Here is a 27,971-nt window from a genome sequence, read left to right on the forward strand (position 1 = left end):
TAATATTCCACAACACAACAACATGCCAGTCAGATGATACCAACTAACGCGAATTTGCTTGACTGATATAACACATGTGCAGTAAACATTAAGAAAAATTTTCAGCAATGAGCTTTGTTAAGCATTGGAAGGAATCATTAGTATGTGATGGAGCTTAATTCCTTGAAAACAGAAGTGGATGTGGGAGAAAAAAGATTAAAAACCATCCTTCTGGGGGCACCTGACTGGCTCAGTCGGTAGAGCATATGCCTCTTGATCTTGGGGCTATGAGTTCAAGCCCCATGTTGGGTGCAGAAATTATTTTAAAAAGAATCTTTTTTTTTTTTTTAAGATTTTATTTATTTATTCATGAGAGACAGAGAGAGAGACAGAGGCAGAGGGAGAAGCAGGCTCCTCGCGGAGCAGGGAGCCCGATGTGGGACTCGATCCCAGGACCCTGGGATCATGACCTGAGCCGAAGGCAGACGCTTAACCGACTGAGCCACCCAGGCGTCCCAAGAATCTTTTTTAAAAAAGTATTTATTTATTTATTTGAGAGAGAGAGAGAGAGAAAGAGAAGGAGAACACAAGCGGGGGGAGGGGGAGAGGGAGAATCCCAAGCAGACTCTGTGCTGAGCATGGAGCCTGACATGGGGCTCCATATCATGACCCTGAGATCATGACCTGAATCAAAATCAAGAGTCCACGCTTAACTGACTGAGCCACCCAGGTGCCCCAAAAATAAAATCTTAAAAAAGAAATCCTTCTGGGGTGCCTGGGTGGCTCAGCCCTTAAGTGTCTGCCTTCGGCTCAGGTCATGATCCCAGGGACCTGGGATTGAGCCCGGCATCGAGCTCCCTGCTCAGCAGGGAGCCTGCTTCTCCCTCTCCCACTCCCCCTGCTTGTGTTCTCTCTCGCGCTGTGTCTCTCTCTGTCAAATAAATAAAATCTTAAAAAAAAAAAAAAAAGAAATCCTTCTGAGGTATTGTGTTTTTGAAGTCCACATACTGGATAATGTCTGAAAGGCTGTAAGTCTGAAGTCTATACATGCATGAAGAGGCCTTACCTATCTAGATTTTTTATTTTCCCTGTTTTACAGAATTTTCTATTTCCAGAAATAGCTATTCCATAAATGGCAAAGGGGTGAAGGGTTATTAATTGGGAACAATAACATGTTATTGCCATGTAGAGTACCTGACTCTCAAGCAAAGAATATCTAGAAAAACACTGGATTCTTTTAATCCTTTACTATTTTACATCACCTATATACTTGAGATATATATAGGTACCCTTATTTAACTGCAAATCTGATGGAAAAATATTACACATTATGATTAATAATCTTTATCAAAAAACTATGTCTCAGAGAATGTGAGTGATGTAAGAATGTGATCTGGAATGAAACTGGATTGGTAGGGAACCAGTCATAGCCACCAGAAAACTTCATACTCTCGAGACTCAAGAAGAAGCAGAACTATGGTAACATTCAGAAAGGAATGATACTTTCTCACATTTAGGCCATTTTCTAAATTTTCCAGTTGTCTTAATCTACAGCCCAATAGCTCTAAATAAAGAGGAGGGAAGGAAATGTTTTTCTTCCATTAGCATAACAACTGGGAAGAGGTAGTAAAGACACTTAACTGTGCGGAAGCCAGAGATGCCTACCATCCTACAATTCACTACAAAGCAAACAATCAAATATCAGTAATGCCCGTGACTGGTAATTTTGTGTGTTACTTTGGCTAGGCTCTAGTGCCCAGCTGTTTGGTCAAACATCAGTCTAGATGTTGCTGTGAAGGTATTTTTCAGATGTGATTAATGTTTCATTCAGTACACTTTGAGTAAAGCAGACTACCCTCCATAATATATGTGGGCCCAATCCAATCAGTTGAATGCCTTAAGAAAAAAGAATGATGTTCTCCAAAGAGGAAAGAATTCTACCTCCAGACTGTCTTTAGACTCAAAATCAACTCTTGCCAGAACTTCCAGATTGCTGGCCTGCCCTGTGGATTTCAGACTTGCCAGTCCCCACAATCACATGAGTCAATTCCTGAAAACTCCTCCCTCCACCTCCTTCTTGGAGCATGCATGTGTGCACACATGCACATACACACACACTCTTACTGGTTTTGTTCTGCTAGAGAATCCTACTACAGTACTCTGTTGAGAAATAATATTAGCTTTCCTTATCTCTTTCCCATCTTCTAAACCCTGGTCTTCTAAGAAAAAAAACTAAGAAAAAGAAACAGGCAAATATCTTGTATTTACTGCATCAGTTGAGTCCACAGCACAGAACACTATGAACATATCTCAATTTTAGGAATTTCAGCATGTTACTATAATTATGTCTCTCCCCCTGACCTGAAAAAAGAACCAAGTATTTTTTCTGTCTTTAAATTCCTAGTACTTAGCAAAGTGACTGGCACACAGCAATGAATAAATAACTATATCTTACATAGTTCATCCATCACTGATCTTTTTTTCTTGAATCTTAAAAACATACTTTCTCTACAAGGAAAGTCCATGTCTAATAATTTACATGACAGGAGTTACAGTCCAAAAAGACTGATCAGGTGTGTCAGAAAATTTCAACAGTTAGGCAGAAAAGTATACTTTAAATATGATTTATCTTTAGGGTTAACAATCATTTAGACAAATTATACAGTTGAAGAAAAGTGAAAAAAAAAAAAAAAAAAGTGGTAGCCAAGTAATCAATAGTGTGGTACTAGCATAAGGACAGACATACACACTAAGGAAATAGAACAGACAGCCCAGAAATGAGATTTTAGAATAAATGGTCAACTGATTTTCAACAAGGGTGCCCAGAGTATTCAGTGGGAAAAGGACAATTCTTTTCAGCAAATGGTGCTGGGAAACTTGGATACCCACATGCAAAAGAATTAAGTTGGACCTTAACCTTATGTCCTATAAAAAATTTAGTTGAAAGTGAGTCAAAGACCTAAAGGTAAGAACTAAAACTACAAAACTCTCAGGGGAAATTCTTTCTGATGTTGGAGTTGGTACACATTTCTTGGATAGAATAGTAAAGCAGAGGCAACAGAACAAAAAATAGGTAAATCGGACTTCATCAGAATTAAAAACTTAGTACATCAAAAAACACTATTGAGAGAGAAAAGACAACCCAAAGAATGGGATAAAATATTTGGAAAGCATCTATATCTGATAAAGGATTGACAGAACTCCTGGACTCAACAACAAACCAAACAACTAAATTCGAAAATGGGCAAAGAACTTCACACCCATTAGGATAGCTATTAAGAAAATGGAAAATAACAAGTGTTCTTACAGATATGGAACCACTGTTGGTGGGACTATAAAATGGTGCAGATGCTGTGGAAAACAGTTTGGCCATTCTTCAAAAAGTAAAACATAAATTTCCAAATGCTTCATCCATTCCATTCTTAGGCATATACCCATAAGAATTGAAAGGCCGGACTCAAACAGATATTTGTATACCAATATTCACAGCAGCATTAATCACAATAACCAAGAGGTGTAAATGACCTAAATGTCCATCAACAGATGAATGAAAAAACAGAATGTGGTATATACATACAATGAATTATATGGCCACAGAAAAGATAAAATTCTGATACATGCTGCAACATTAAGAACATTAAGTGGAATAAGTTCATTACAAAAGGACAAATATTTTATGATACCATTTACGAGGTAACTAGTCTAGGCAAAGAAAGTATAGACCAAGAAAGCAGAACAGAGGTTACCAAAGGCTGGGGAGAGGGGGTTACTGGGAAATGGGGAGTTACTGTTTAAGGAATGGAGTTTGTTTGGAGTGATGAAAAAGTTCTGAAAATGGCTAGTGGTGATAGTTGTACAACATTGTGAATTCACTTAATGCCACTGAAGTATATATTTAAGTGGTTAAAATGGTAATGTTTGATTCTTTTTAAATAAATATCCATTATTCTTCTACTCCATGAGGACAATGAGTTTGAGATCAGTCAGGTGGATTACCCAAATGAAAATGGTTAAAAAAGCTCCTTCTCATCATCAGTTCACTTTCACAGGAAAGGTATGGTTAGGTATGCAAGTAGACCACCCAACACAAGTTCTGCTTATCCACTTGATTTCATGCACTTATCGAGCCCTGCTGTCCTACTTACTTAGCTAATTTACATTCATCCTGAGACAATTTAGGGGTCACCTACTCTAAGAATGGGGGCATCCCTTCTACCTCTCCCACAACCAGGGTGGATTCTGTATACATCTCTGGTGTCTGCTACGGACTACATTTTGCCTATATTTACATTTACATTTTTTTATGTGTGCTTCCCCCATTAGATTATAAACTCTATGAAAGCAAGTTATTTGTATTCCTGAATACAACACAGAAGGCCCTCAAATATATGAATGAACAGCCCCCAATCCTTATTATTTATTGACTAAGGGCTAGTGCTGTTTTGTGTTGAGTCTGAAGCTTAGAAGAATTGGATTTTAGAGACAATCCTTTTGGCAGGAGTCTGAAAAGGACTCCATGTTAAAACTTTTTTTTTTTAAGTAATCTCTACACCCAACATGGGGCTTTGAACTCATGACCCCGAAGTGTCACATGCTCTACTCACTGAGCCAGCCAGGTGCCCCAAGGACTCCATTACTTTTCACTTTTAACCTTGAGTAAATCTAGGATTCAGGATACCTGTATGCACAGCAAAAAAAAACTAGGTAGCTGAGAAAATGAGGAGAGTGCAAAATGTCTTAATCTGTTTGGATTCTCGGCCTATGGAACAAATTGAGTCTGAAAATGATGCACAGATTTGGAGTACAGCTAGATGCCAGTGTTTGAAAAGTCTAGGGAAATTGTGCAGGCAATAAAATTAAGGAAAAATTTAATTTTATATTTAGGAAAGATGTCAACTCTAAGAAAAACAACAAAATACCAAACAAAGAATGATGCTAGCTCGCTTCCACTAGCTGTATGAACCTAGATGCCAAGTCACAACTTCCTTAAACTTCACTTTCTTTGCCCATAAAAACTGCTATCATATATTGTCTCTCCCTTCCTCATATTTCCTCCATCTTCCACTTTTAGACTTTCATTCTCCTGCACTCTCTATCTCTACATTTACAAATAAACAAAAATATTAGATCTGAAAGTTCTTGTAAGGGGAGGGGCAGGTGGGCGAATCGACAATGACACACAAAAGTCACATGAAAACTAGTATTATGAGAAGCAAAACCTATGAGTAAGCAGAAGAAACCTGTCTGCAGAAAGGACACTGAAGAAGAGGGGAACAAGGAATATGTGACTTGAGTTCCTGACTTTCTAGTTCCTAATTCTATTCCAAATAAGGTTCAGCTGTACTTTCTGCTACAGCTATCCCTGACAGTGCCTATTGTATCTTTATAATACCCCCCCCCACCTTTTTATTTAAGCTAGTTTAAGTGGGTTTCTATTTTGCTACCTATGCATTTGTAAGTTAGACTTCTCAGAGACTTGTGTGAATTAAATAAATTTATATACCCTGAAAACATTACAAAAAATTAAGATAATACAATCTGTTTTACTCATAAGGATAACACAAGGATTTACTAAAATAATGCACATGGAAATATTTTGGAAATTGTCAAGCTTTACAAATATAAAACATTAACACACTAAGAAATAAAAATTTTAATTTTGAGATTTTAAAATAATATGGCTATGCTTTAGTAAGAACTTGCAATTGGGTAAGAGGAATAAATAATATCAACCTATTTTGATTGGCAGAAAGAAATTAGAAAATCTTTCTCAATGGTAACTTGAGATGGCTTTAAATCTTTTGAATCTGATGTCTACAAGCATAATTTCACATACTTTAAATTCATAACAGCAGTCACAAAAAATTACAAAGAGACTGGCAGATTTTTCAGCATATGATCATAGCAGATTTAGGACCAAGAGAGAACTATTGCAGACTGTGACTTATAAATGTTTTTAATCTGAATATTGCAGAAAAGCTCATACTTGGGCCAAATTTCAGTCAAAATAACATGTTCCTGGACTCCATAGATACATTTTCAACACACCAAGTTTTGCAACCAATTTTTACAAATGAAGAACTCCCTTTTTAATACCAGGAGATATGCATTTGGGTAAATCAACATACCTGATTTGTAGAACGTTAATAAGCATATTTTATAACTATTTTGAAATTACGGTGATATAAAAATCAGGTAGGTGGGACATAAAAAAAAAAGAACTTAAACAGAATGTAGCACAAAACTACTAAATATTAAAACATTATGTACCAACTTTAAATTTTAAAAAAGCCTACTTAAATAAGGAAGTACAATGACTGTTTTAACTACTGGTTCCCTTTTCTTGTAGTCCATCCTACTTTCTAGGCTTCAGCTTGGCTCCACTATTGCAAGCTGTCACTTTTGACTAGAATTGGAGTAAAGCCAAGTACTACACAACAGCAGTTTCCTGCTCTGGCCTCATCTTCTAGACCACCCCCAGGCCAATGCCTGCCCACAGATGCTGATCCTACCACGCCAATAATCCACCAACAGTCAGTTCACAGCTATGGCTATGATCCTGTATTTTTTTACACTCTTGGCAGAGTGTATATTCCACAATTTCACAGTTCTCATTTTCACTGACTTTATGGCAACAAGGCACCTCTAAATTTCAATCAAATACTAATATGAATGTAAAACGAAATGGAAAAAGATGCATACAAAAACTGAAGGACTAATTGAGAATGTGCTCAACTTCTGTTAAGATATAATTCAGAAACAGATATTGAAAGATAGAGCTCTCTTAGTAAGTACTATTAATACAAACAATTCTGTTGTTCTAAACCTGAACCATTTTGATTTGCATCTGGCACCGCCTGACTCATTAGTTCTCTCTTTTGAAATAAACCTAGAGTTAGGTCGAATGTCTCTTATCTCTGAGACTAAAATAATTAGTCAGGGATTAACTTGTTTAGGTTAATATTGGTCAGAAATGGTTGTTTTTCCACCTTGAGCAAGTTCACAGAATTATTAGTGTTGAGAAGCAAGTTCAAAGGTCATATAGTCCAACTCTTATTCCATGCTTACAGGTCTTCCAAAACATAGTACTATATCCACATGGCCTCTCACCAGAGCCAAATAAAGAAAAATAATTCTGTAACTTGCTGAATAACACTTATGCTTTTTAAGATAAAAAGAACTATCAGCAGCAAATGGAACCTTTGACTTTCCCTGTGGAAAAAAAGTAAAAGAATCTTCTGAAGGGTAGTATCACACGAGAGGGTTCTGCATCTTTTCCAATACCATTTTCTTAAAATAATAATTTAAGAAGTCACCAATTGAATCTTATCTAAATAAACTTCCCTGAAGGGGTTGGTGGGGGAGGGAGCGTTGATCATGGCTTGTATAGACAGCAAAAAATTACCTAGAATCAGCTGTAGAAAGAAATGGCAAGAGTTCCAGAGACAACAAATAAGACAGATTATTAAAAGTAAGAAGTGCAGATGGTGGAAGACAAATATCCAATGGTTATGTATGTATGATAGGAAGAGAAAGGAGTTTCAAATATCCACCAAAAAGGTTTAAGATACCATTTACAAAAAGAGAAATTCAGAACCTGTCTAAATAGGTATCTTCTACTGAGCTGTGTATGTAGTTAATAACTCTTCAATATAGTATTTCATTTAATCTTCCTAACAACTCTGAGGTAGACAACAGCTTTATCTTATACATGAGGAAACCATTTATTTAGAATGCTTGAGACTTTCCCAATGTCACATAGCTAGCAAATAACATGGATTTGAAACCATGTCTGCATGAATTGACTTCAAAACTCATATTCTTAACCATTATGCTATACTGATTCTCTCTTAGAACAAAAGACTCTAGTGAATGAAGACCCAATCAATTAGTTGCTTCTCATGTATTATAATAATCAGATTCCACTGTTATATAGAAATTTTGTTATTTTCTTGCTTCAAATTTTCCAATGATTCATTTGGCCTACAAGATAAAAAATTCACTTAATAACTGTACTTAGCAATCCTTTTCCTCTTTTATCTGACCCCATAGTACTTATTTATGTAGTATGGAGTCTACTATTCAAAGTTGAACTCTCTTCTCTAGCTGATATTCTATTTCTTAATATACCTCTGTTCCTCAGTGATCATGCCGACCCTCCTGCCAAATGTCCGACATTACTCTTTCACTTTCATCTCCATTTAAATGTTTGAATCCCATTCAAGTTCTACCTCCTTCATGAGACTTTAACCATTTCAATCTCTACTGATTTCTCCTTTCTTCGTATTCCTACTCTTCACTATGTATTTTTGGTTCCTTAAATCAAGTCTATTTTTAAATATAAGTTCTTGTTCTGAATTATAAAGTCCTTGGGAAAAAATAAGTACTATGACTTAGTATATTAATTTTTTAAACCAATAAGCACCTAGCAGGATGCTGTGCATAGGGAAACCACAGAATTTAAATAACGTTAAATGAATGAAGTCAGTTGGGATATTTCCAAGGTCAGACATTAAAAAATTTTAAGCGTAAGTCAAAGGGAAGTAGAGTCTAAGCATAAAATTTCCATTTAAAGACTCCCTTCTGGGGAAGAATCAAGTGAGTCAACAATTAATGGAACACAAATTAAGAGCTCTAGCCTCTTGTTCTGCTCTGGGCCTGTTCCTCCCTGTCTCAACCACACTGCAAAAGCTCTCATTCTTGGGGGTTGGGGGTACAGGTGTGTTCCACTCTCATATCCTAAAAGGCATGCTTCCAGGGTTTCTTATAAATCTCTCTTTTTTAAAAGATTTTATTTATTTATTTGACAGAGAGAGACACAGTGAGAGAGGGAACACAAGCAGGGGGAGTGGGAGAGGAAGAAGCAGGCTTCCCACTGAGCAAGGAGCCCAATGAGGGGCTTAATCCCAGGAGCCTGGGATCATGACCTGAGCAGAAGGCAGACGCTTAAAGACTGAGCCACCCAGGCACCCCAAAACATATGTCTTTATAGAAAGTTCAGTTATCATTTTTTAAAAATCTAATTTATTTCTTTAAAACAACAACAATTTGTTGAGCAATATCTGGAAGTCAATTTATTTATTTATTTATTTTAGTTAACTAAATTAATGGGAAATAGTAATTTGATACCAGGAAGAGAACAAATCTGAGAGGAATTCAGGGACAGAAACATTTACATAACTATACTAATAAATCCTGTACCAAGTCAAAATCCCATTTCTTCTACAGGAATATTAGTCTTAAAATGATAGATCTACACCAAAGTGAAGTGAAAATAAAGAAAACTTTAAAAAATAAGTTTTTTCTCTACCCATCAAAGCAATACTAACTAACATGAAGTTCTGTTTACTTCCTTCTGTAAACTATTAGTGGTGCCACCATAGTACCCTGGGGAACAAATTTGCTCAGAAAATGAATGACTACCAACAAGATTTTTAAACTTTTGTCAGTGGCTCATTTATATCAAATATTTAATTCAACAAAATACAACATCTGGCTAGTAACAACCAAACCAGTAGTTAATTGTTCACCTTGGTTGATTGGGGACTAAATTTCACCTCACACTGCATTATCTCAATCTGGTTGTGAAGCAATTCCAAAATCCACAGGACAATAACAAAAATTTAGAAGGAAAAAATACAGGTCTCTGCTACACTCCACTCCCAAACTACTGGTAATTTATCCTAGGCATTCGTTAGAGTTATTTTTAGTAAACCAGATGTGTTGGGCAACAACTACCTTAGGGATATTCTGAAACCACAGCCAATAAATTTATATCATCAATGATGTGAAACTTATGGGTCAAAATGGACTGAAACAGGGAAAACAACTTTCTCACCGAGGAATACAGAAATGAGATCACAGATCTGATGAAGTCCAGACACATTCATTCACTAAATATTTTTTTTTGAAGATTTTACTTATTTATTTGACAGAGAGAGACACAGCGAGAGAGGGAACACAAGCAGGGGGAGTGGGAGAGGGAAAAGCAGGCTTCCCGTGGAGCAGGGAGCCCAATGCGGGGCTCAATCCCAGGACCCTGGGATCATGACCTGAGCTGAAGGCAGACACTTAACGACTGAGTCACTCAGGTGCCCTCATTCACTAAATATTTTAAGACTCTTCTCTGTTCAAGTCTTTAAGCAATTTTTAGTCCAGGTACTAAGAAAATAATCAGGTTTGTTCCACCTGTTCCCTTTTCCTTCAACCAGCAATTCACAGCACAGGAGTACTATATCTAATATTTAGTAAAGGAGTTCAATGTCTATATTCTATGATGATAGAAACTGTAGAATTAATGGTCTTATCTCTAAGCTTGTATCACTTTATTATGACCCATAACTTTAAAAAGGATGATTCCTTCAGGTCTAGAATGATTCTACCTTATAGTAGGGAATATATCTCAATACTACAATGAATTTTAATATACAATAAGATAAACATAAGGCATAAGTTTGAACAAGCACATTCTGCTTCAAGTCTCTAATGGTTTTTTAAACTAGTGCCCTTTGTATTATCCCTCTACTACATTTAAAAACAAAGAGAATTGTGATCCCTAGAAAATACTGGACTAACAAGCCAGACCAACCCAGATTTGTTGATATGAGTCATGTACAATTTTCAGGTAAGAAATAATAATCTCTTCTATATCCTCTATGAAGCAACCAACCTGAAAACTGCAGGTGTGTGCATGGCCAGAAGCCAAAATTCAGAACAAGATGATTTCAAAATCATGCTAAAAGTTCAATGTTCATATTTCATTACCAAACTGTTTTTTGTATTAACTTGATCAAAACTTCAAGTTTTAATGAAAAGTTTTTTAAAATTTCTGTAATCATGCTCCAAAGAAAAGAAACAATACCACAAAAATCATAGTAATTAAGAAAACTCCAAACTATAAAAGCCACCTTTCAGAATCAATAATTTGTCGTTTTATTTTCCCTCTTTCTTCCCAGTCAGTTGAAAGACATAGTAGAATCTGCAGAGTTCCCTCCTACTTCCTCTCTCTTCCCTTCCCCCTCTACTTCAAAGAAAGTTAACTACAGCCAGGCATGATCAGGAAATCTAAAAGGAGGAAGCAGAAACTCATTTGTGTGCATAAGGAAGGAAAAAACAGAATTAACAATACCAAGCTGCTTCAGTGACCTAATTAATATACATTGATTATATTATCTATAAAATGTTGGTTTGGCTTTTCTCCTCATTCAACTTTCCTTCCAAAATACTGAAAACTGTAACAATGATGATTGCACCCCAATTTCCCAACTATATGCCACCTAAAAAAGTGATCAGATCAAGTTTAATACATGGCATTTGATATTCAATGCATTGAAATCAGAGGTAAGTGTATGATTCAAAGCAGTGACCTAAAAGTGAAATGATCTGTATTAATCCTGAGTCAATGGTTTCCTAACCATTACCTTAACAATATTATACTATTTGGATATATTAAAAAATAGGGCTGTACAACTTTATTAAGGAAATTAAAGGGGGTGTACTACTACAGAACTGCTGAGAACCAAGGAGAAAGATGGTAGGTGGGAATTCCCACTACAAAAACATTTTCTTAAATTCATAGTAAAGCATTTGTGTGAATTTTTAAAACAAAAGTTATGTGTACCCATCACTCTATACACAAAGGCCATTTCTAACGAAGAAAGCTGCTTTCCCCCATCACACTTAAGAAGTCTACAAAGGATAATTAACATCTAGATTCAGAAGAAATTGCCTCATGAAATTTAAAGAAGTGAAAAAAACAGGGAGAGCATTTAAAAAATGTGTTCAATTTTCCCTGAACTCCCTTTGACTTACATAGGGTTACCCTAAAGTTGAGATATGTCAAGACACTATTTACAAAATCTATGCCAGTAACAGCTGCCATGTTTAAGATGCCAAGGAATTTAATGTACTGTTTGGACAAGTAGTTAGAGAAAAGCATTCTGGGATAAAGCCACTCTAATTACATGAACTCTAAAATTGTTTCCTTTATCAAGAATGTAGCTGTATTTCATAAACTCATTTAAATAAATAAATTTGAAAAACTAGACTGAGCCATCTTAGGTCTCTGGAGTACATTTTCATTCAAAATGTTACAATAGGTGTCTATTTATAGGTGTCTATATTAGAAAATATCCTTATATTTTTCTAACTTAATAAGAAACTAAATATATTAAAATACATATTAAAAAGCTCTGTTGCAAACCATCTAATTACTTTTAAAACTCCTAAGAAATTCTAAAATTAAGGTATACTGGCTCCCTAAATCAAGTGCTGTTAGTGTAATTCCTTCTGATTTTCTAGAACTGAGAGCTCACATTTGTGAAAGACAAATGGTTAAAATGTCAAGAGAATCACTTCACCTTTAGAAGACAGAATAGTTTTCAGGCCAGAGATCAACCTGCTTATACTAACTGAGCAATGCAGATGGCTCACTAACAAAGACAATCATACAATTCAAAAATCAAGTAAGACTTTAGCTCTTGTGCCTTTATTTTTTAAATAAAATGACAGAACTATCAGAATCTAAAAGCTTAAAATGTAAAACAAAACAAAACACCCTATAAAATGTTAGCACATTCTTTCAATCATTATAATTTTAATAAACATGTTGTGGAGTTTTAGGCCACCTGGCAAAAGAGTTTATTTTTAAAAGTAATTTCTACATAATGATTTCACTTCTCTAAATCAAATCCAAGCTGAAACTTCCAGAGTGCTGCTAATCAGCAACCACAAAATTAAAACATTAAGGGTTGGAAGGTTCCTTTGCTTTTACCTAGACTCACCCAGTCTAATTCCCACTAAAACACGGTCAGAAATGAAACAAATTATAATAAGGCCTATAGTAAGCTAAATGGCATTCACAATTAAAAACAAAACAAAACAAAACCCGAGGGAAAAGCTCTAACACCTTCAATATTAAACTGGGACTTGCTATGAATTTTTAGTTATAAATACTGTAAAGAAAGAACAAAAGCTAACAGTACAAAAACTAGGCCATTTAATGAAATAAGAAAAATAATGTGAAAGGACAAAAGCACATCTATGTAGACTTCAAAATAACATTTAACTCAGGGAACTATCATCTCATTTTGATAGATCTAACAGAAGAGGCATATAACTGCTCTAATTCCCTAAGTATTATAAGTCCACACACAACAAATCATTGCTCATTAACTCAAGCTCTTGTTCTTTCCATGGAAACGATGCCTCTATATTTTATTTTCGGAAAACAGTAACTATTCTGAAATGAAATAGGATGCTGACTTTCAGCTCCATTAAAGTCAAACTATTTCACTCATTCTTTCTTTCAATGCAATTACCATATTATTTAAAACACTTAAGTAAAAAATGTATGAAAGACATTTAACTCAATCTGAAATCCAAATATACAAAGAAAACAAACTTCTGTGCATTTTTACTTCTACCTTAAAAAATTAACTGATAGAACTTCACTAGAAATTTAAAAATTCATTTAGCCTACTATTTTTGATGAGTTTCTTCACATGATTTAAATCTAGAAAATATTTTTCCAATTAAATGTATTTGTACTTAAACTGCATCTGGGAACTAAAATTTAGAAAATGAACAATTAATGACAATCTAAAAGAAACTTCCCACTTAAGAAGAAAAAAGAACTACTATTATTGTATGCATACAGTAAACACTAATCTCATTTAATTACATTAATTGACCCAATTCTTAACCTTTAGAGCTGGAGACAAAGGTAATTTATACTAATATCTAACCAGTTATTTCCTAATGATGAACAGTATTTATAATGGCAGTTACTTAATTTTGCTCACTTGTGTATTCCCAGTAACAAAATGCTGCCTAGTTCATAGAAAGTTCTCAGTACATAAATCTGTTGATTGGATAAATTAACCATTTATCCTATAATCAAAATCTATTGAATGCATTGGGTTCCTTGAACACCTAGATGTTAGCTTGAACTGAATATTTAAAAGAATGTCATTGAAGTTTAAAGATTAGCTAACTTTTAAAAGCAACCTAAAATTGCTTACCTGGTAGGGCTGAAAGGCACTATCTTCAGTTAAAAAATCCAGTTGTTTATCTACAAGGAATTCTACCGCAGTGATTGAACTGGGTATGCTTTTTTCAACCAGGGGTTTGAAAGTCTGGTAAGAGAAAAAAAAAATTCATAATGGTTATTTTCTGGGTTTTATACTCAAATACGAAGGGTATTATTTGAATACAATGTATAAATGTCATTATCATAGATATTTTAGAATACCAATATTTTCATATTATAATCTAAATGCTTTTATCCATACAATAAAATATTTTATATTAAAAAGGAATGAAGTAGATCTATAAGTTGTTTATTTTTGAAAAGAGACTTAATCAAATATACATGTGTATAAAAATTTCTAAGATAATAAAAGAGAAACTGTTTCTGAAAAAGTCAACTGGGTAGGAGAGCATATTTACTCCAACTCTTTTTTTAAAAAATTATTAAGTATCAATCTTTATAAAAACAGAGCAGGTATAGTTCACAGAACTACTTTTTTGCTAGCTCATTCACATCAAGGATTTTAAATGATCAGGATGCATCTGGTCTTTTAACTCCACCCCGTGCACTACCCACCCCCGCCCCTGCCCCAAGCACAAATAAAAATCCAGCTGCTTCAGTAAGAACAGCATGGGGGAAGGGAACAGGAAAAGAGGGAGGTATGAAGTATTACACAAAACCCACCTCTCAGTCCAGATTTCTGCTACTTTAAAAATCAAACGAAGAGACAAACCAAAAATGGGTGCTGGGAGGTGGGGATCCATGGCCATTTGGTTATTTTAAAGAAGACTCCCTCATCTTTTACATAAAGGACTATATACCCGTATCTTGGGGTGGGGTGGGAGTGAAGGAGGCAGAAGAGGAAGAGGAAGGAAGGAAACAAAGGTACAATGTATGCAGTTTTTAATTACTGTCACACTTTCGAAGCAGAAGCAGCTTGAATAAAAAGCAAGTGTCACGTCCCTGGTACTTTTCTAAAAACTTAAGAATCTAAGCTTGGAAAATGGAATTAAAAACCAACTTAGTTTATAAATGACCTATATAACACGGAGAAATCTTTCTTGCTACAAGCCAACTTGTGTGACCATTTGGATACAAACCAAAGCTTTTGTTTTGGCAGGGACAGTACAAATCCCCAGGAGATTCAAAGCCATTGTGTTTCCCCCTTCTCTTACTGTCTTAAAGAAATCTAACATCTTGCTAATCACAACTAATACGTACTCTGGGTAAAAACTTTTCAAGCTCTTTAGTGCAGAGTGGCTCTTAAGGAGTTAATTTCTGTATTTAGGAAATTCCTTTTAAAGCTTTCGATTTATTGAGGAGTCTGTAACAGTGTTTTTGAAAAAGCTAAACACATGAGAATAGAGAAGCATTTTAAACATGCCTTATTTCTATACTATACCATGAACTTAAAAATAGTATCTTCTTTCCTAAATTAATGTAACATGAAAAAATTCTCTTACATCCCCACTTATTTTCGATATTTATGATTAGAAAAATCTAACCACAGTAAGTTCCTCCCTCCCTAGTCCTAAGGCTAACCTTTTAAGTACTACATATGTATCAGGAGTATTCTTATTTAATGGGTGAGAAATTACATTTTCAAAACAGACATTCCCCCATTACTTAGCTATCTCCTGCAACTATTGCAAACTAGAATTTTCCATTTGCCAAGACTAAATTCCTAAAATTATTTCATAAAATATTATTTTACCTAATAAGTGACTGAAGTTTTCAAGATCATTTATCTAATTTAGACTTTAAAATGTCTACCAGTATGTGATTGACATGATATACGTAATATTCTTCATATTATATATTTGTTTAGTTTTTAGTAAACTAGAAAACACTGGCACCTTTTCAAGAAGACTTGATTTAATTCTTGAACTTTATTCAAATGATCTATTTCTTTTCAAACAGTACCATGTCAGGTCAACTCGTAAAGGTTAACAAAAAGGTCCACAAAAGCTATTATCTAAGTGGCTAAAGGTACAATTCAATTAAGTAGGATTTGAAAAAGAAGTAAACTCCTGTCTGAGTGCCTCTTTCTTATGCAAATAATACAGGTGGTTTGCATATCCTATGAGACCTAGTCATTTTATAATATGAAAAACGTTCTTGTGAAGAAATCCTCTCAGAACTCTGCTTTTTAAGGTAGGTCAGAGTTCTAAGGGTAAATTTTAACAAGCCAACTAATCATAATTTAAATTACTGAGTTAGTTTAGTTTCTAGGCTAAAATAAAAAAGAATTTCTCATTTTAAGATAACTAATTGAAAGCCACCGGGAGAATTTAGCTATCAGAAATGTTAAAGGTTAGTTTATAAAAGGCTATTTCTGATACAATAATACTTATAACCATGTACAAATGGAGGTCAAGAGTATATCATGCTCTTAAAATAGCAAATAGGGCCCAATGTGCAAATTTTAAAATGTGCAATTATATTTAAGCTACAAATATGTTCCCAGCAAGAGCTTATAAATACTTCTACAGTACTTGTTGAAGAAATGTTTCAATATGTATTAAATAAACAACCCTGAAAATGTGTGACTATTACTACTTTATGGAAAATTAAATTTAGACAAACAACATATGAAACTAAGTACTTAAAACACATATTGACTTTCTAAAGTGGCAAATCAACGATACAACCATTATTCATATTTGTATCCAAGTTGAACACATCTCAAAGAGCTATTATTAACTTAAAAATAAAAACATAAATATTTAAATAAGAGTGAACAGATCCTACAGCTTTTATGATGAATCTGTAGTAAATATTTCATGGGTCTAGGTGTACTGGAATGTAAAGAAAGTAGAACTCATGCATAACTAAGTAATTCAAGACACTAAAGATACATCATTCTATGAGGAACTTCCACAGCCTAAGGGGAAGCAATGAGCTACCATCTGATGAAAGTCACAGTAGAATATGGCCCTAATCACAAAAAGACTATTATTCCAATGCTGAAAACAGCCTTTGAAAATTCAAATAAAAATTACTAATTTAAAATTGATATTCATAATTGAAAAAAAAGTTTTTCAATTTTATTAATGGATTAACAGTTTCTTCAAGGTCCTTTGTCTGACCATACTTTAAAAATAGTCTAAAGCCAAAATAAATAGTTGAGAGCCTGAATTTCTAGTAGGGCCTACACCACGCTATAGGAAGAATGCTTAGAACAACTGTATCCTGTTTGGGGCTCCATGCTGCACCACATTCCATTCACATGAGGAAGAGGAGAACAGATGAGCCCTCCTCAAAAAAACATTTTTAAAATAAATCAGCTACAGCTCTCAAACATAACTCAGCTGCTCAAACAAACCATGTTAAAGCTCACATTTAACATTTAACTGAAAATTCATGGAGTTTATGTCTGCAGTCTGAGTTTCTAACAATCTCCAGTTAACGTTTAACAATTCCTTTTCCAACTTAAAAAAAAAAATCATGCTCATTAACTACAAAAATCTGATATAAAATTCACTAAAGGAAAATACTGAAGCAGAAAACTAAGCAACATTTTAGAAGTCAAGGTTTAGTCTACGGGAAAAAAAAAAAAAAAAAGACTGGAGTGACTTGAAAGAACAAAGTCCAAATTCCCACCCAAGCAGGTCTATTGAAAAACACGATACTGTTAGAAAACAAGTTGGGGGTGGGGACTGGAATACACCACACAAAAAAACCCTCACAAAACAAATACCCCCACTTCCCTTAAAACACTATATTCTGAAAACCCTAATCTGAAACATTTCTGCTGTAATACTTTAAACAATTAAACTCTAGTTTTTAATCTTTTTACAGTGTTATGAAATTACTACACACACAATCCTTTCTGAACAAATGAAAAGAGTTAAAATTTCTTAAAACTAAGAACACTAAGGCTAGATCAATAAAAGGCAGTGACCTTAATTCCTAAGGCTGAGAAGTAAAACCAAATGTAAATTAAGACAAAAGAAAAAGCAAGCAGAAAAATACAAACCGTACTTTGTTCTTTAGAATTTTAAAGTATCTTAAAATCTCAGAAATCCACGACACAGCTTTAAAGGTCAAGAAGTAGCTGACATTTCCATTTCACTCTTGAGCAGTATTTTTTATCTAGCCTAAATACTTCTTTAGTCTTCAAAAATCACAGGCAAATGGCTCTCAAACCAAGCATTTCTGAGCTCACTTGCAGCGTCGTCATTGTATAGGAAGAAAAGCCAAGACCACAAAACGAAGCAGAGCTGTAACCTAACAAGTCTCCGACGAGCAAATGACGATTTTCTGTCTGCTCTGGCTCAGCCTGGCAGTGATGAGGATTACAACTCGCTCTTTGTCATCAGCACTGTGGTGTTAACGACTAAGAAATCCTGCAGCTGAAGCACTACTGCATCCTCCGATCTGGGTCAGGATAATTTCTCCCGAGGTCGCTTACATAACCAGTGAGATACTCCAAATAGAGAGAACAGCCATCCATCAGCTAGAGAAAGCCTTCCCCACTGTACTCTGTCTGCGTGGAAACACACTGCAGTAGCTTCCAACAGAGCAGACACCCAAATGAGAAAGACTACTTGGCTTAGGGCACACTGAGAGAAGGGAAGAGGCGGTGCTCTGTAAACTGTAACTAATCCCCCGTCACAGGTGCTGATGGAGTCACTTCCAGCACGAGTCACATTACTGGTGATTACTCATTTGGCTGCGGCCATAGAGACTGGCTCATAATTTTAACAACAGACAAAGACAGACTAGTGGTGAGACTGAGACCTCAAGTTTACTGTCTCTTTCAATAAAGCAAATACAAATACAAAGTTTTTGCTTTCCAGATTTACCAAGGTGAGGAAGTGCAGAAAACAAATAATACGTAAATATCTCTCAAGTTGGCAAAAATGAAGCATAACTTCCAACTATTGAAAATACTTTGTGTGTTTTAAAGTCCTTATTTTAGTTTAATCATTTGTCCCTAAAAATATACTGATATAAAAAAAAAAACTCAGGAAAAAAACACTTAAAAGCATTTTTGGAGTAACAGTCCAAATGAAATCAAATGACATAACCACAACACTTTACTCAAAAGAAAAACTGGTGATATTTACTTTGGCAGATTTTAAAAAATACTCCTGAAACAATTTTATTCTTTAAAAAAAATTTAATCTACACAATTCAGTTATAAAAAAATCTATAATAAAATGTATTTTTCTGATGTGTTACCTAACATAGGCTTGTAACTTCTTTCTAACCTCAAGAGTTGTGCTGTCCAATATGGTGGCCACTAGCTACACATGGGTACTGAGCACCTGAAATGAGATTAGTCTAGATTTAAATGTGTGTTGTATGTATAATATATGCAGTGAATATGAAAAAACAATGCTAGATATCTGTAAGTGTAAGAAAACATTTACCTATTTTTAAATGATGTGAATGGTCTTTTATAAATATGACTCAATGCACAATCTCAATTTTAATAAACCTAAAAATTCATGTTTTTTTAATATCACATACACAACGAATTCATCAAATCATTTCAGAGAAAAACCAGCCACCAGCCAATGCCCTGTCTCTCTATACCTATTCCAGATGTATCAGTTTCATTTCACAGAAACATCAGGTTAACCACTGAAAAGATATTTTCAACTTAGTATATATGATGGACTGTATCTACAAAAATCTCAATCTTTTTATTTGTTTTAAGGATGAGAGATGGATAATGATTATTCTAAGAATGTTAGTAAGATATAGCTTTAGAACACTGATGGTACTAAAATGTAACTTTAGAACAAATATTTTTAAAAATAATAACTCAAGTGAATATTACATCATACACACCATTTCAATAATTCATTCATAATCACTTCAGACATGAGTGTAAAACATATATGGAAATAAAAGAATTCACAATGTCATATAATATACAAAAGAAAAAAACAACTGGGTCAATATGGCAGCTTTATTCTAACCCCCAAACAACAAAGAAAACAAAGAAACGTCAAATGCTTGATGCAGGCTATTATATTATGAAACAGCACATTTTCAGTACATTCCACACTACATTTCTATAATTTATTGTACATTAGAGAATGAGTTTAATATTTCACAGGATTCATCTTACAAGCTCACATAAATTCAAGTATGACTATATGATATACACTTAAAAACAGCTGTCTTTGTTCCTCAAGTACTATCAGTCCCCTACAGAATCAAACAGCAAATAGAACTACACTTAGCTAACAATCCAAATGCCACAATATTTATATATTCCTAGTGACACAGAATGCAGTAATTTTTTAAAAATCAAAATAAGTAGTATCAATAAAGAAAAAACATTCATTTTTATTTCATACTACATCATGGCTGATTTAAAATTCTTCTCCATTATTATAAAGAAATACTATATAGGGGCACCTGGGTGGCTCAGTCAGTTAAGTGTCTGCCTTTAGGTCAGGTCATGATCCCAGGGTCCTGGGATCAAGCCCCATGGCTGGCTCCCAGCACAGCGGGGAGCCTGATTCTCCTTCTCCTTCTGCTACTCCCTTGTGTTCTCTCTCTCTCAAATAAATTAAATTAAATTAAATTAAATTAAATTAAATTAAATTATTAAAATAAAAAAGAAATACTTATATAGTCAATTCTTAATGAAAATGAGGAGAGCACAAAGATGGAACTAGTTGAAAGCCATAAATACCTTTTTAATATTTATTTCATAAATTGAGCTTCACAAATACTTTTTAAATATTTCTAAAAAATTTTAAAAATATATGAATGTGAGTTTGGTCTGGTACTCTGGTAAATTTCTAATACAAATAAAAACAGTGAAATAACAATATAGAGAACCCACTTGGTAGCAAGCATAATAAGTTGCTCAGCTTTTACATCAAGTCTCCTTAATTCTCTCTTGTTCTTACAACTCCTTAGGGATGGTAGATACCACCTTTCAGACAGCAAAAAGCACCATTTTGAGAGCAGAATTTTAGTCCTTTAGACTGGTTGTTCTTATGGCTTATAATTTAATGGATTAAGGAAGCAAGCTGAATAGTTACTGTTAATTTTTCTTTTCTTTCCCTTTCTCTTTCTTTTTATTGGCGGGGGGGGGGGGGGGGGGGTTGGGTGAGGGTAGGGGGTAAAAAGTCTTTTCTGGCAGCTAAACCAGGCTAGAGGAAGAGGAAACTACTCCAGTTACTGCCCTGAAATACACATCTCTGACTTCCTTCCTTTTTAGCTGGTTTCTAGGTTACAAGCTGAATAAATCAACAGAGGTGAGAAAGTAAACAGAGACTAAAAGGAAAGCAACACGGTATGGCTAGCTAAAGAAAATCTGTTTCTTCCAATAATGTAAGAACCTTACATGTGCAATTAAGAGTTAAAATAAATGAGCATTTTGGTTCCATTTATCTTGGGCCATGAAAGAAAGAAATTTATCTTTAAAGATATAGAAGCCTAAAGAAACAAGTGATTTCTCCAAGTATATAGATTTTACAAAAAAACCCAAAAGCCTCTAAGTTCAATGGCTTAGGACTTTAAATATTTTTGTAGACATAAAGTTAAGAAAAGAGGATGAACAATAGTAGTTCAGAGGATTTCAACGTGATATGGCCCTATGTGAAGGCTAACTAGATTCATTGAAAATATTTTTTCAATATGCTCTATTAACCTGTAATCTATGAAAATATACAATCGAACATGTGTAACTACTGTATTGTGGTAATGTCCAAAGGATTAACTTCTTCACAAAAATGAATCTGTGCAGAACCTCCAGGGACTGCAAAGATTGTGTAGCACTGTTTCCTACTTTGAATAGACTGAGTTCTACAAGGATTTCCAGATGACATGAATCTTGCGGATTTTTAAAACTTTCTTACCTCCTTCAAGCTTGCAGCACATTCATTCAACCAACAGGTATGGGATGTCTTTTATGTACCAAGCACTATGCTTGGCCTGGGGATACAATGGTGAGGAAAAACAACCAAATTCCTACCCTAGCATACATTCCACACTTTTAGTAGGGAACAGATACTCCAATTATCATAGAAATAAAAAATTACACTTTGTTAAGAACTCAATTAATAATTGGAGAATTAGTGTTCCTTTCCCTCCTTTCTTCACTATATCTTTGATATCACACTCCGTCATCAGAGGAGGGGAATACAACAGAATGTGTCCATTCTTTAAACCTTATAGATTTTAATGATATATAGTTGAGCTAAGAAAAATCACTACTGAGGATATTAAAACAACATAAAAACACTTTATGCGAATAGACCCTATTTTTCAATAAGCATATGGCTGAATTCAGTTTCCTTTGTTTTATTTTCTCCTTCTAGGCTTTCTTAATACTAATAAGGCACATACTCTACTCTAGAGTAGTTCTCAGTTTGTCAGCTCTATGTCTTCTCTTTCAGAATCTCCCTGATTAGATAGACTTCTTTCCTCCCAGTATTATGAGGTTCCATTTACTCTTCTGTCACTAAAAGTTTGCAGGTGCGTGCCATTAAGATAACCAATTTTTCTTTCTATAAATAAATAATTCGAAACTGTATATTTAGACCTGTATTTTATACCATTATTAGGACATTATCATTCTTATATCCTGTCACCACATAAAGCCAAATAGGACTAGAATTAAATGCTTAACCTTTCCTAAGTTATCGACACATCTTTCAAAACCACTATAAGTACTATCACTACTTACTTTAGATATAAATACCTCAAAATTCATTAATAAAGTGATATTTGATCATTTACTTTGTTTCCCTTGCTCATATAATATTCTGAATACCTGATATTTTCCTTTAAAACTCTGTCAACAATGAAAATGTAATTTTTAAATAAATTATTCCATAACTTTAATCTGACCTCAATAAAAGTACCAATAATATTTTGGAACTAGAAAAATCAATTTTATGGGGGCACTTGGGTGGCTTGTCAGTTAACTGTCTGCCTTTGGCTCAGGTCTTGTTCCCAGGGTCCTGGGATCAAGCCCCACATCAGGTTCCTTGCTCAGCAGGAGCCTCCTTCTCCCTCTCCCTTTCTCTCTCCTTCTGTGTGCTCTCTCTCTCAAATAAATAAATTTTAAAAAAAGAAAAATCAATTTTATGGAAAAGCAAATATAATAAGGAAAGTTCTAAAAAGAAAGAAAAAGAAAAAAAAAAATCAATGAAAGGGAACTAGCCTAACAGATACTACATTTCAATGCTCCAAATAATACAACAGAGTGAAACTGGAGCATGAATCAACAGTCATCAATGGATAGTTTAGAAAGTCCCTAAATAACATCAGATAACTATGAGCATTTAGTGTAAAATAAAGGTGGATTTTCATATCATAGGGGGAAAAAAAGAGAATGAGAAAAAACTGAATAATTCTTTTAAAAAGGGAAATGGAACTTTAGAGAGTAACAATTTAATTTTTACAGATGAAGAAATTGACACTCAAAGAGAATAAGTGACCGAATTTTCTTGTCCAAAACCTTGTTTATAGAAGCCCTGGGACTAGAACCTGGATTTCCTAACTCATAGCTGAATGATTTTTACATTTTAGGATGGCGTGAAAGAACTGTATTGTTTTCATGCTTGTTGGCATGAGGTGGCAAAGAGCAAAGTGTTTTGCCATCTGCTGAATAAAACTTTAAACTTTGAACATAAAATGGAGGAAAATGAAACCAGTCTAGAACAAACTACAAAATCATATACCTGAGGAAAAAAGGGTAAAACATAATAATTTAGACATTTTTAATATGCTTTAATAACACTTATGTCACCTTTCAGAAAGAAGAAATAAGCAGGATTAGGAAAAAAAAAGCAACTCAACATGAAAGGGTTTTTAAGGCTGTGTTCATTAAAAAGAACACTTGGGAAGATGATAAACCATTAATGGTTAAAAAGAAAAGGAAAGTTTAAGTCCTATTTTGTTATTGTTATTTCTGTCAAGGAAATTATTTTTAATATGGCAAGTGTAAACTAGAGATTAAAAATAAACTAAACGGTAAAGGATAGTAGAGGATTTTTTTTAAGAAACCAAATCAGGGACACCTGGGTGGCTCAGTCCTTAAGCGTCTGCCTTCTGCTCAGGTCATAATCCCAGGGTCCTGGGATCGAGCCCCGCATAGGGCTCCCTGCTCAGTGGGGAGTCTGCTTCTCTCTCTCCCACTCCCCCTGCTTGTGTTCCCTCTCTCGCTGTGTCTCTCTATCAAATAAATAAATAAATAGATAAATCTTAAAAAAAAAAAGAAGCAAAATTAGTTTTCCTTATAAATAACATAATTAGAGATAATGTGGAAAACCAAGAAACGGGTAAAAAGGATCCCCTGGTTTTAACAATTTACTCAGCCAGTCGAGAAGTAACTGGCTCAGTCATTTTAAGTGTCTGCCTTCTCCCTTTGGCTCAGGTCATGAACTCAAGGTCCTGGGATCCAGCCTCCCATCAGGCTTCCTGCTTGACAGGGAGTCTGCTTCTCCCTCTCTCTCCGCCCTCCTCGCCCCCTCACCTGTGCTGTCTCAAATAAATAAATAAAATCTTAAAAAAAAAGCAATTTGACTTTTAGCGCCTTTTTTTCACAAGTATATTTGTTACCAAATTTCAAGAAAAAATTGAAAATGAGCAGCTTATAAATTGTATCTTAAAACTCATTTTATTACATTGCCATTATTTTAAATAGCTACCTAATAAAAACCAAGTAAATAAGCACTGAATTTTATTACGCATTTTCTTAGTGCTGGATATATTGACCTTTTTTCACTTTTCTATTATTACAAAAAACAGGAACATCGTTATGCTTTTATTAACTAAAAACCCAAGTTTAGATGGGTTCAAATAAATTACATGTTAGCATATTAACTTGATAGATACAAATTCAGAGCCACTACTGATAGTCTTTGAAAACACAAATCAAGGCATTATCAAGATATTACAGAGAGGCATTTATTGATATTTATAAAGGAGGAAAGGGGCAATTCAGAAACAAATTGCATGCTAGTAAACTTGAACTCCAGCAAAACTCCAAGATGGATAATTAGAATCATGAAAAAAACTAATACACAGTGATTACTAAGAGCCAAATATACTCACTGAAAGTAATTTTAATTAAAATAATTTTATTTTAATAAACACAAAGGTTACTTTCATCAAGACAACCTGCAATAGGAAAGTCAATGAAATATGCGCTGGATGACAGTTTTTGATGCATCTGAAGCTGGTTAAAGAAATGCTAAATAACAGTACTGTTTTTAATCTATACATTTAACCTGTACCTGTACTGCTTCTAAATTTTATCTTTTGTCTTATACACTATTACATGAAGGCCATCTTTATTTGCGAATTAATAAATGACAGAACAATTCAAAAAGAGAGGCAATAGTCCCTTGAGATCTTGCATTGGTCATACTAACTCTGAATATCTTGTTCAATTTGGGGAATCATAATATGAGAAACAATTACAAACTGAGATGTGTCAAAGACATTTAAAAATCATGGATTATTAGGAGCATTTAAAGGAATGGAGAATGTCTGGCCTGGAGAAGAGGAGAAGGACAAATAATTATTTACAATTATTTAAAGTGTTAGATAATTTGGAAAGGACCTTATAAGTAAAATTTCAAAGGCCAATTCTAGCTCAGCACAAAGAATTAAAAAATTTCTAATAATTAAACATTACCATATCAAATCCGATTTACTATGAAGTACTGAGCGTCCAATAACTAGAAGCAATTAAGAAAAATCTGGATGAACATTTGACAAGTCTGTCATTGAAGGATCCCATTTCTGGCTTTGGCAAGGAGTGATTTTTAAAATATTAAAGATTCTTTCAAATTCTAAGATTCTAATACTGTCTTCTTTAAGCCATTTACTTCATGTTTATGAGCAAAGTTAAGATAAGGAAGATTAAATCAAACTTTTCATAAACATTGCTTCTACTTTTGCATATATGAAAGCATAAAAGGAATCCTGCTGAATGTTCATGTATTATTCAGATAAGGTGGCAGAATTAAAAGTAAAAAGTAACTTCTCCCATATCAGAATAAATTAAGTTAACCAAGGTTTGTTCCATTGGGCAGAAATAAAACTACATAGGAGACTTCTGTGGTATGGGATTTCTGTAGTCCACAGATCCTTTATCTCTTAGGATAAAAAAGCAAATGTAGTTTTGTGGGAATTAGAAATATTACAAAATTAAATCAACCCAACCATAAATGCAAAGCATGTGTTAAAAGGATAATAATAAAAAATCACAGAAGAAATTCAAAGTTAAGCTAAAAGAAAATATGTCTTACAGTCTCGAATCCTGACAAGCATACCATCCTCAGAAAGTAAGGTATATATACTAATATGTTTGCATATAACTGATTTCCTGGACTTTTTGTTCTAAAACTAATTTAAAAATGTGTATTTTCCAATTTTCTTAATGATTTCACTGTTTGTACTTTTGGAAACCTGAATAGAATATCTATTTCTTTACTGGTTTTGTTCATTTCCGTATGGCAAACATCTGTTTCTTGTGCAGCACAACTTAACAAGGCTCTACAATTATTTCCCCATTACCTCCTTGTTTGTCAAAAACTCTGATGATGTCAGCAACAATCTGGAAGCTGAATTTTTCAACTAATAGGGGGATTCACAATTTCCATTAAGTATGATATGGTAATTATTTTACTTATTTAAAAAATTATTGCTTTTTAGGTGGTGATGATCATGTATGCTAAGTACCACTTAGATTTAAAATATGGTTAATATCAAAATTATCCAAGTTTCTTTTATTTTTTTAAAGATTTTATTTATTTATTTGAGAAAGAGAGAACGCAAGCGAGAGCACAAGGTGGGGGGAAGGGGCAGAGGGAGAGGGACAAGCAGACTCCCGCTAAGTGGAGAGCCTGATGCGGGGCTCAATCCCAACACCCTGGGATCATGACCTGAGCAGAAGGCAGCCACTTAACTGACTGAGCCACCCAGGCGCCCCAAAATTACCCAAGTTTCAACCATATTTCTTTAATTATTGTTAATTTATGCCACCATTTTGACAGTGATGATATATCAAAATACTGCGATGCAAGTTAAAAAAACTAAAATGAAAGAGAAAACTTTACATAAAGACTTTCATACTGAAGTGTTTTCTTTCAATTATCAACAAATTAATGATTCATTTAAAATGAACTTTTCTTCTTTTATGACATGTTGTAGTATAATTGAAAGTTATATTATGTGCTCACTTTGGTAGCACATATTCTAAAATTGGAACAAAAGTTATATTGCAAATGAGTACAGAGAAGATGTAATCTCATGTCAATAACCACTAATACGATTTTGATACACTTCCTTTAAACAAAGTCCCTCCCCTCTAAAGCTCTAAGTTTTCTTAATTCAGGTCAGTTCCTGTTTCACTGAGGACTCTCCCTCTAAGGGATGAGGCTACAAAAAAATCCCAAGACTAACTGGGAAGAAAATGTTGAGGCCCTCTAATGATGCCCAGAAGCCTTGCTTAAGTTTACGTCTGTAGAGAGAAGAAAGTTTCAAAATTAGACTCTTCATGGATAATCAAGATTCCTTCCAGGATCTTAGTTTCCTTCAAAGTTTCAGACAGCCTGGAAGCAGTCTGCGCAAATAAACTTTGGAACTCCTGTGGATTTAGTAGTGCTTTATAGCTTTTCAAACAGTTGCTTTTTCCTTGGGGATTTGAAAGCTTCACTGCACTGATAACCTAACCACCTGCTACAGGAGATTCTTAAAGTAGAACAAGTTATCCTAATTTCAGGATTCCTTAGGATTATACTTCCTGCTTCCCAGCACATTTAGGTCAATTTATATTTCAATGTTTTAACTTTGAACTATATTCTACCTGGCCCTGGAGAACATGAGCATACTTTATTTTTACTTTTTTGAAAGATTTTATTTATTTATTTGAGAGAGAGAACGTGTGCATGCACATGAGTCGGGGGGGAGCGGAAGGGGGACAAGCAAATTCCCTACTGAGTGGGGAGTCCAACTCAGGGCTTGATCCCAA

General features: G+C 34.3%; 1 protein-coding gene across 7 annotated transcripts in view; it reads right to left on the reverse strand.

The window, feature by feature from the left end:
• The window catches only part of JMJD1C (jumonji domain containing 1C), a 338,905-nt gene that overhangs the window by 73,134 nt on the left and 237,800 nt on the right, over positions 1-27,971 (reverse strand). For 5 of the 7 annotated variants that reach the window (XM_032423900.1, XM_032423899.1, XM_032423905.1 and 2 more), the window contains one exon: positions 14,001-14,114. In XM_032423900.1, coding sequence (XP_032279791.1) covers positions 14,001-14,114 — 114 coding nt within the window. Of the gene's footprint in view, positions 1-14,000; positions 14,115-17,987; positions 19,078-27,971 lie in introns of those variants that run through there. The other 2 variants (XM_032423903.1, XM_032423904.1) reach the window with 2 other exon arrangements.

The sequence above is a fragment of the Phoca vitulina genome, unplaced genomic scaffold, assembly GCF_004348235.1.
Source record: "Phoca vitulina isolate PV1807 unplaced genomic scaffold, GSC_HSeal_1.0 scaffold29, whole genome shotgun sequence".
Classification (NCBI taxonomy): Eukaryota; Metazoa; Chordata; class Mammalia; order Carnivora; family Phocidae; genus Phoca; species Phoca vitulina.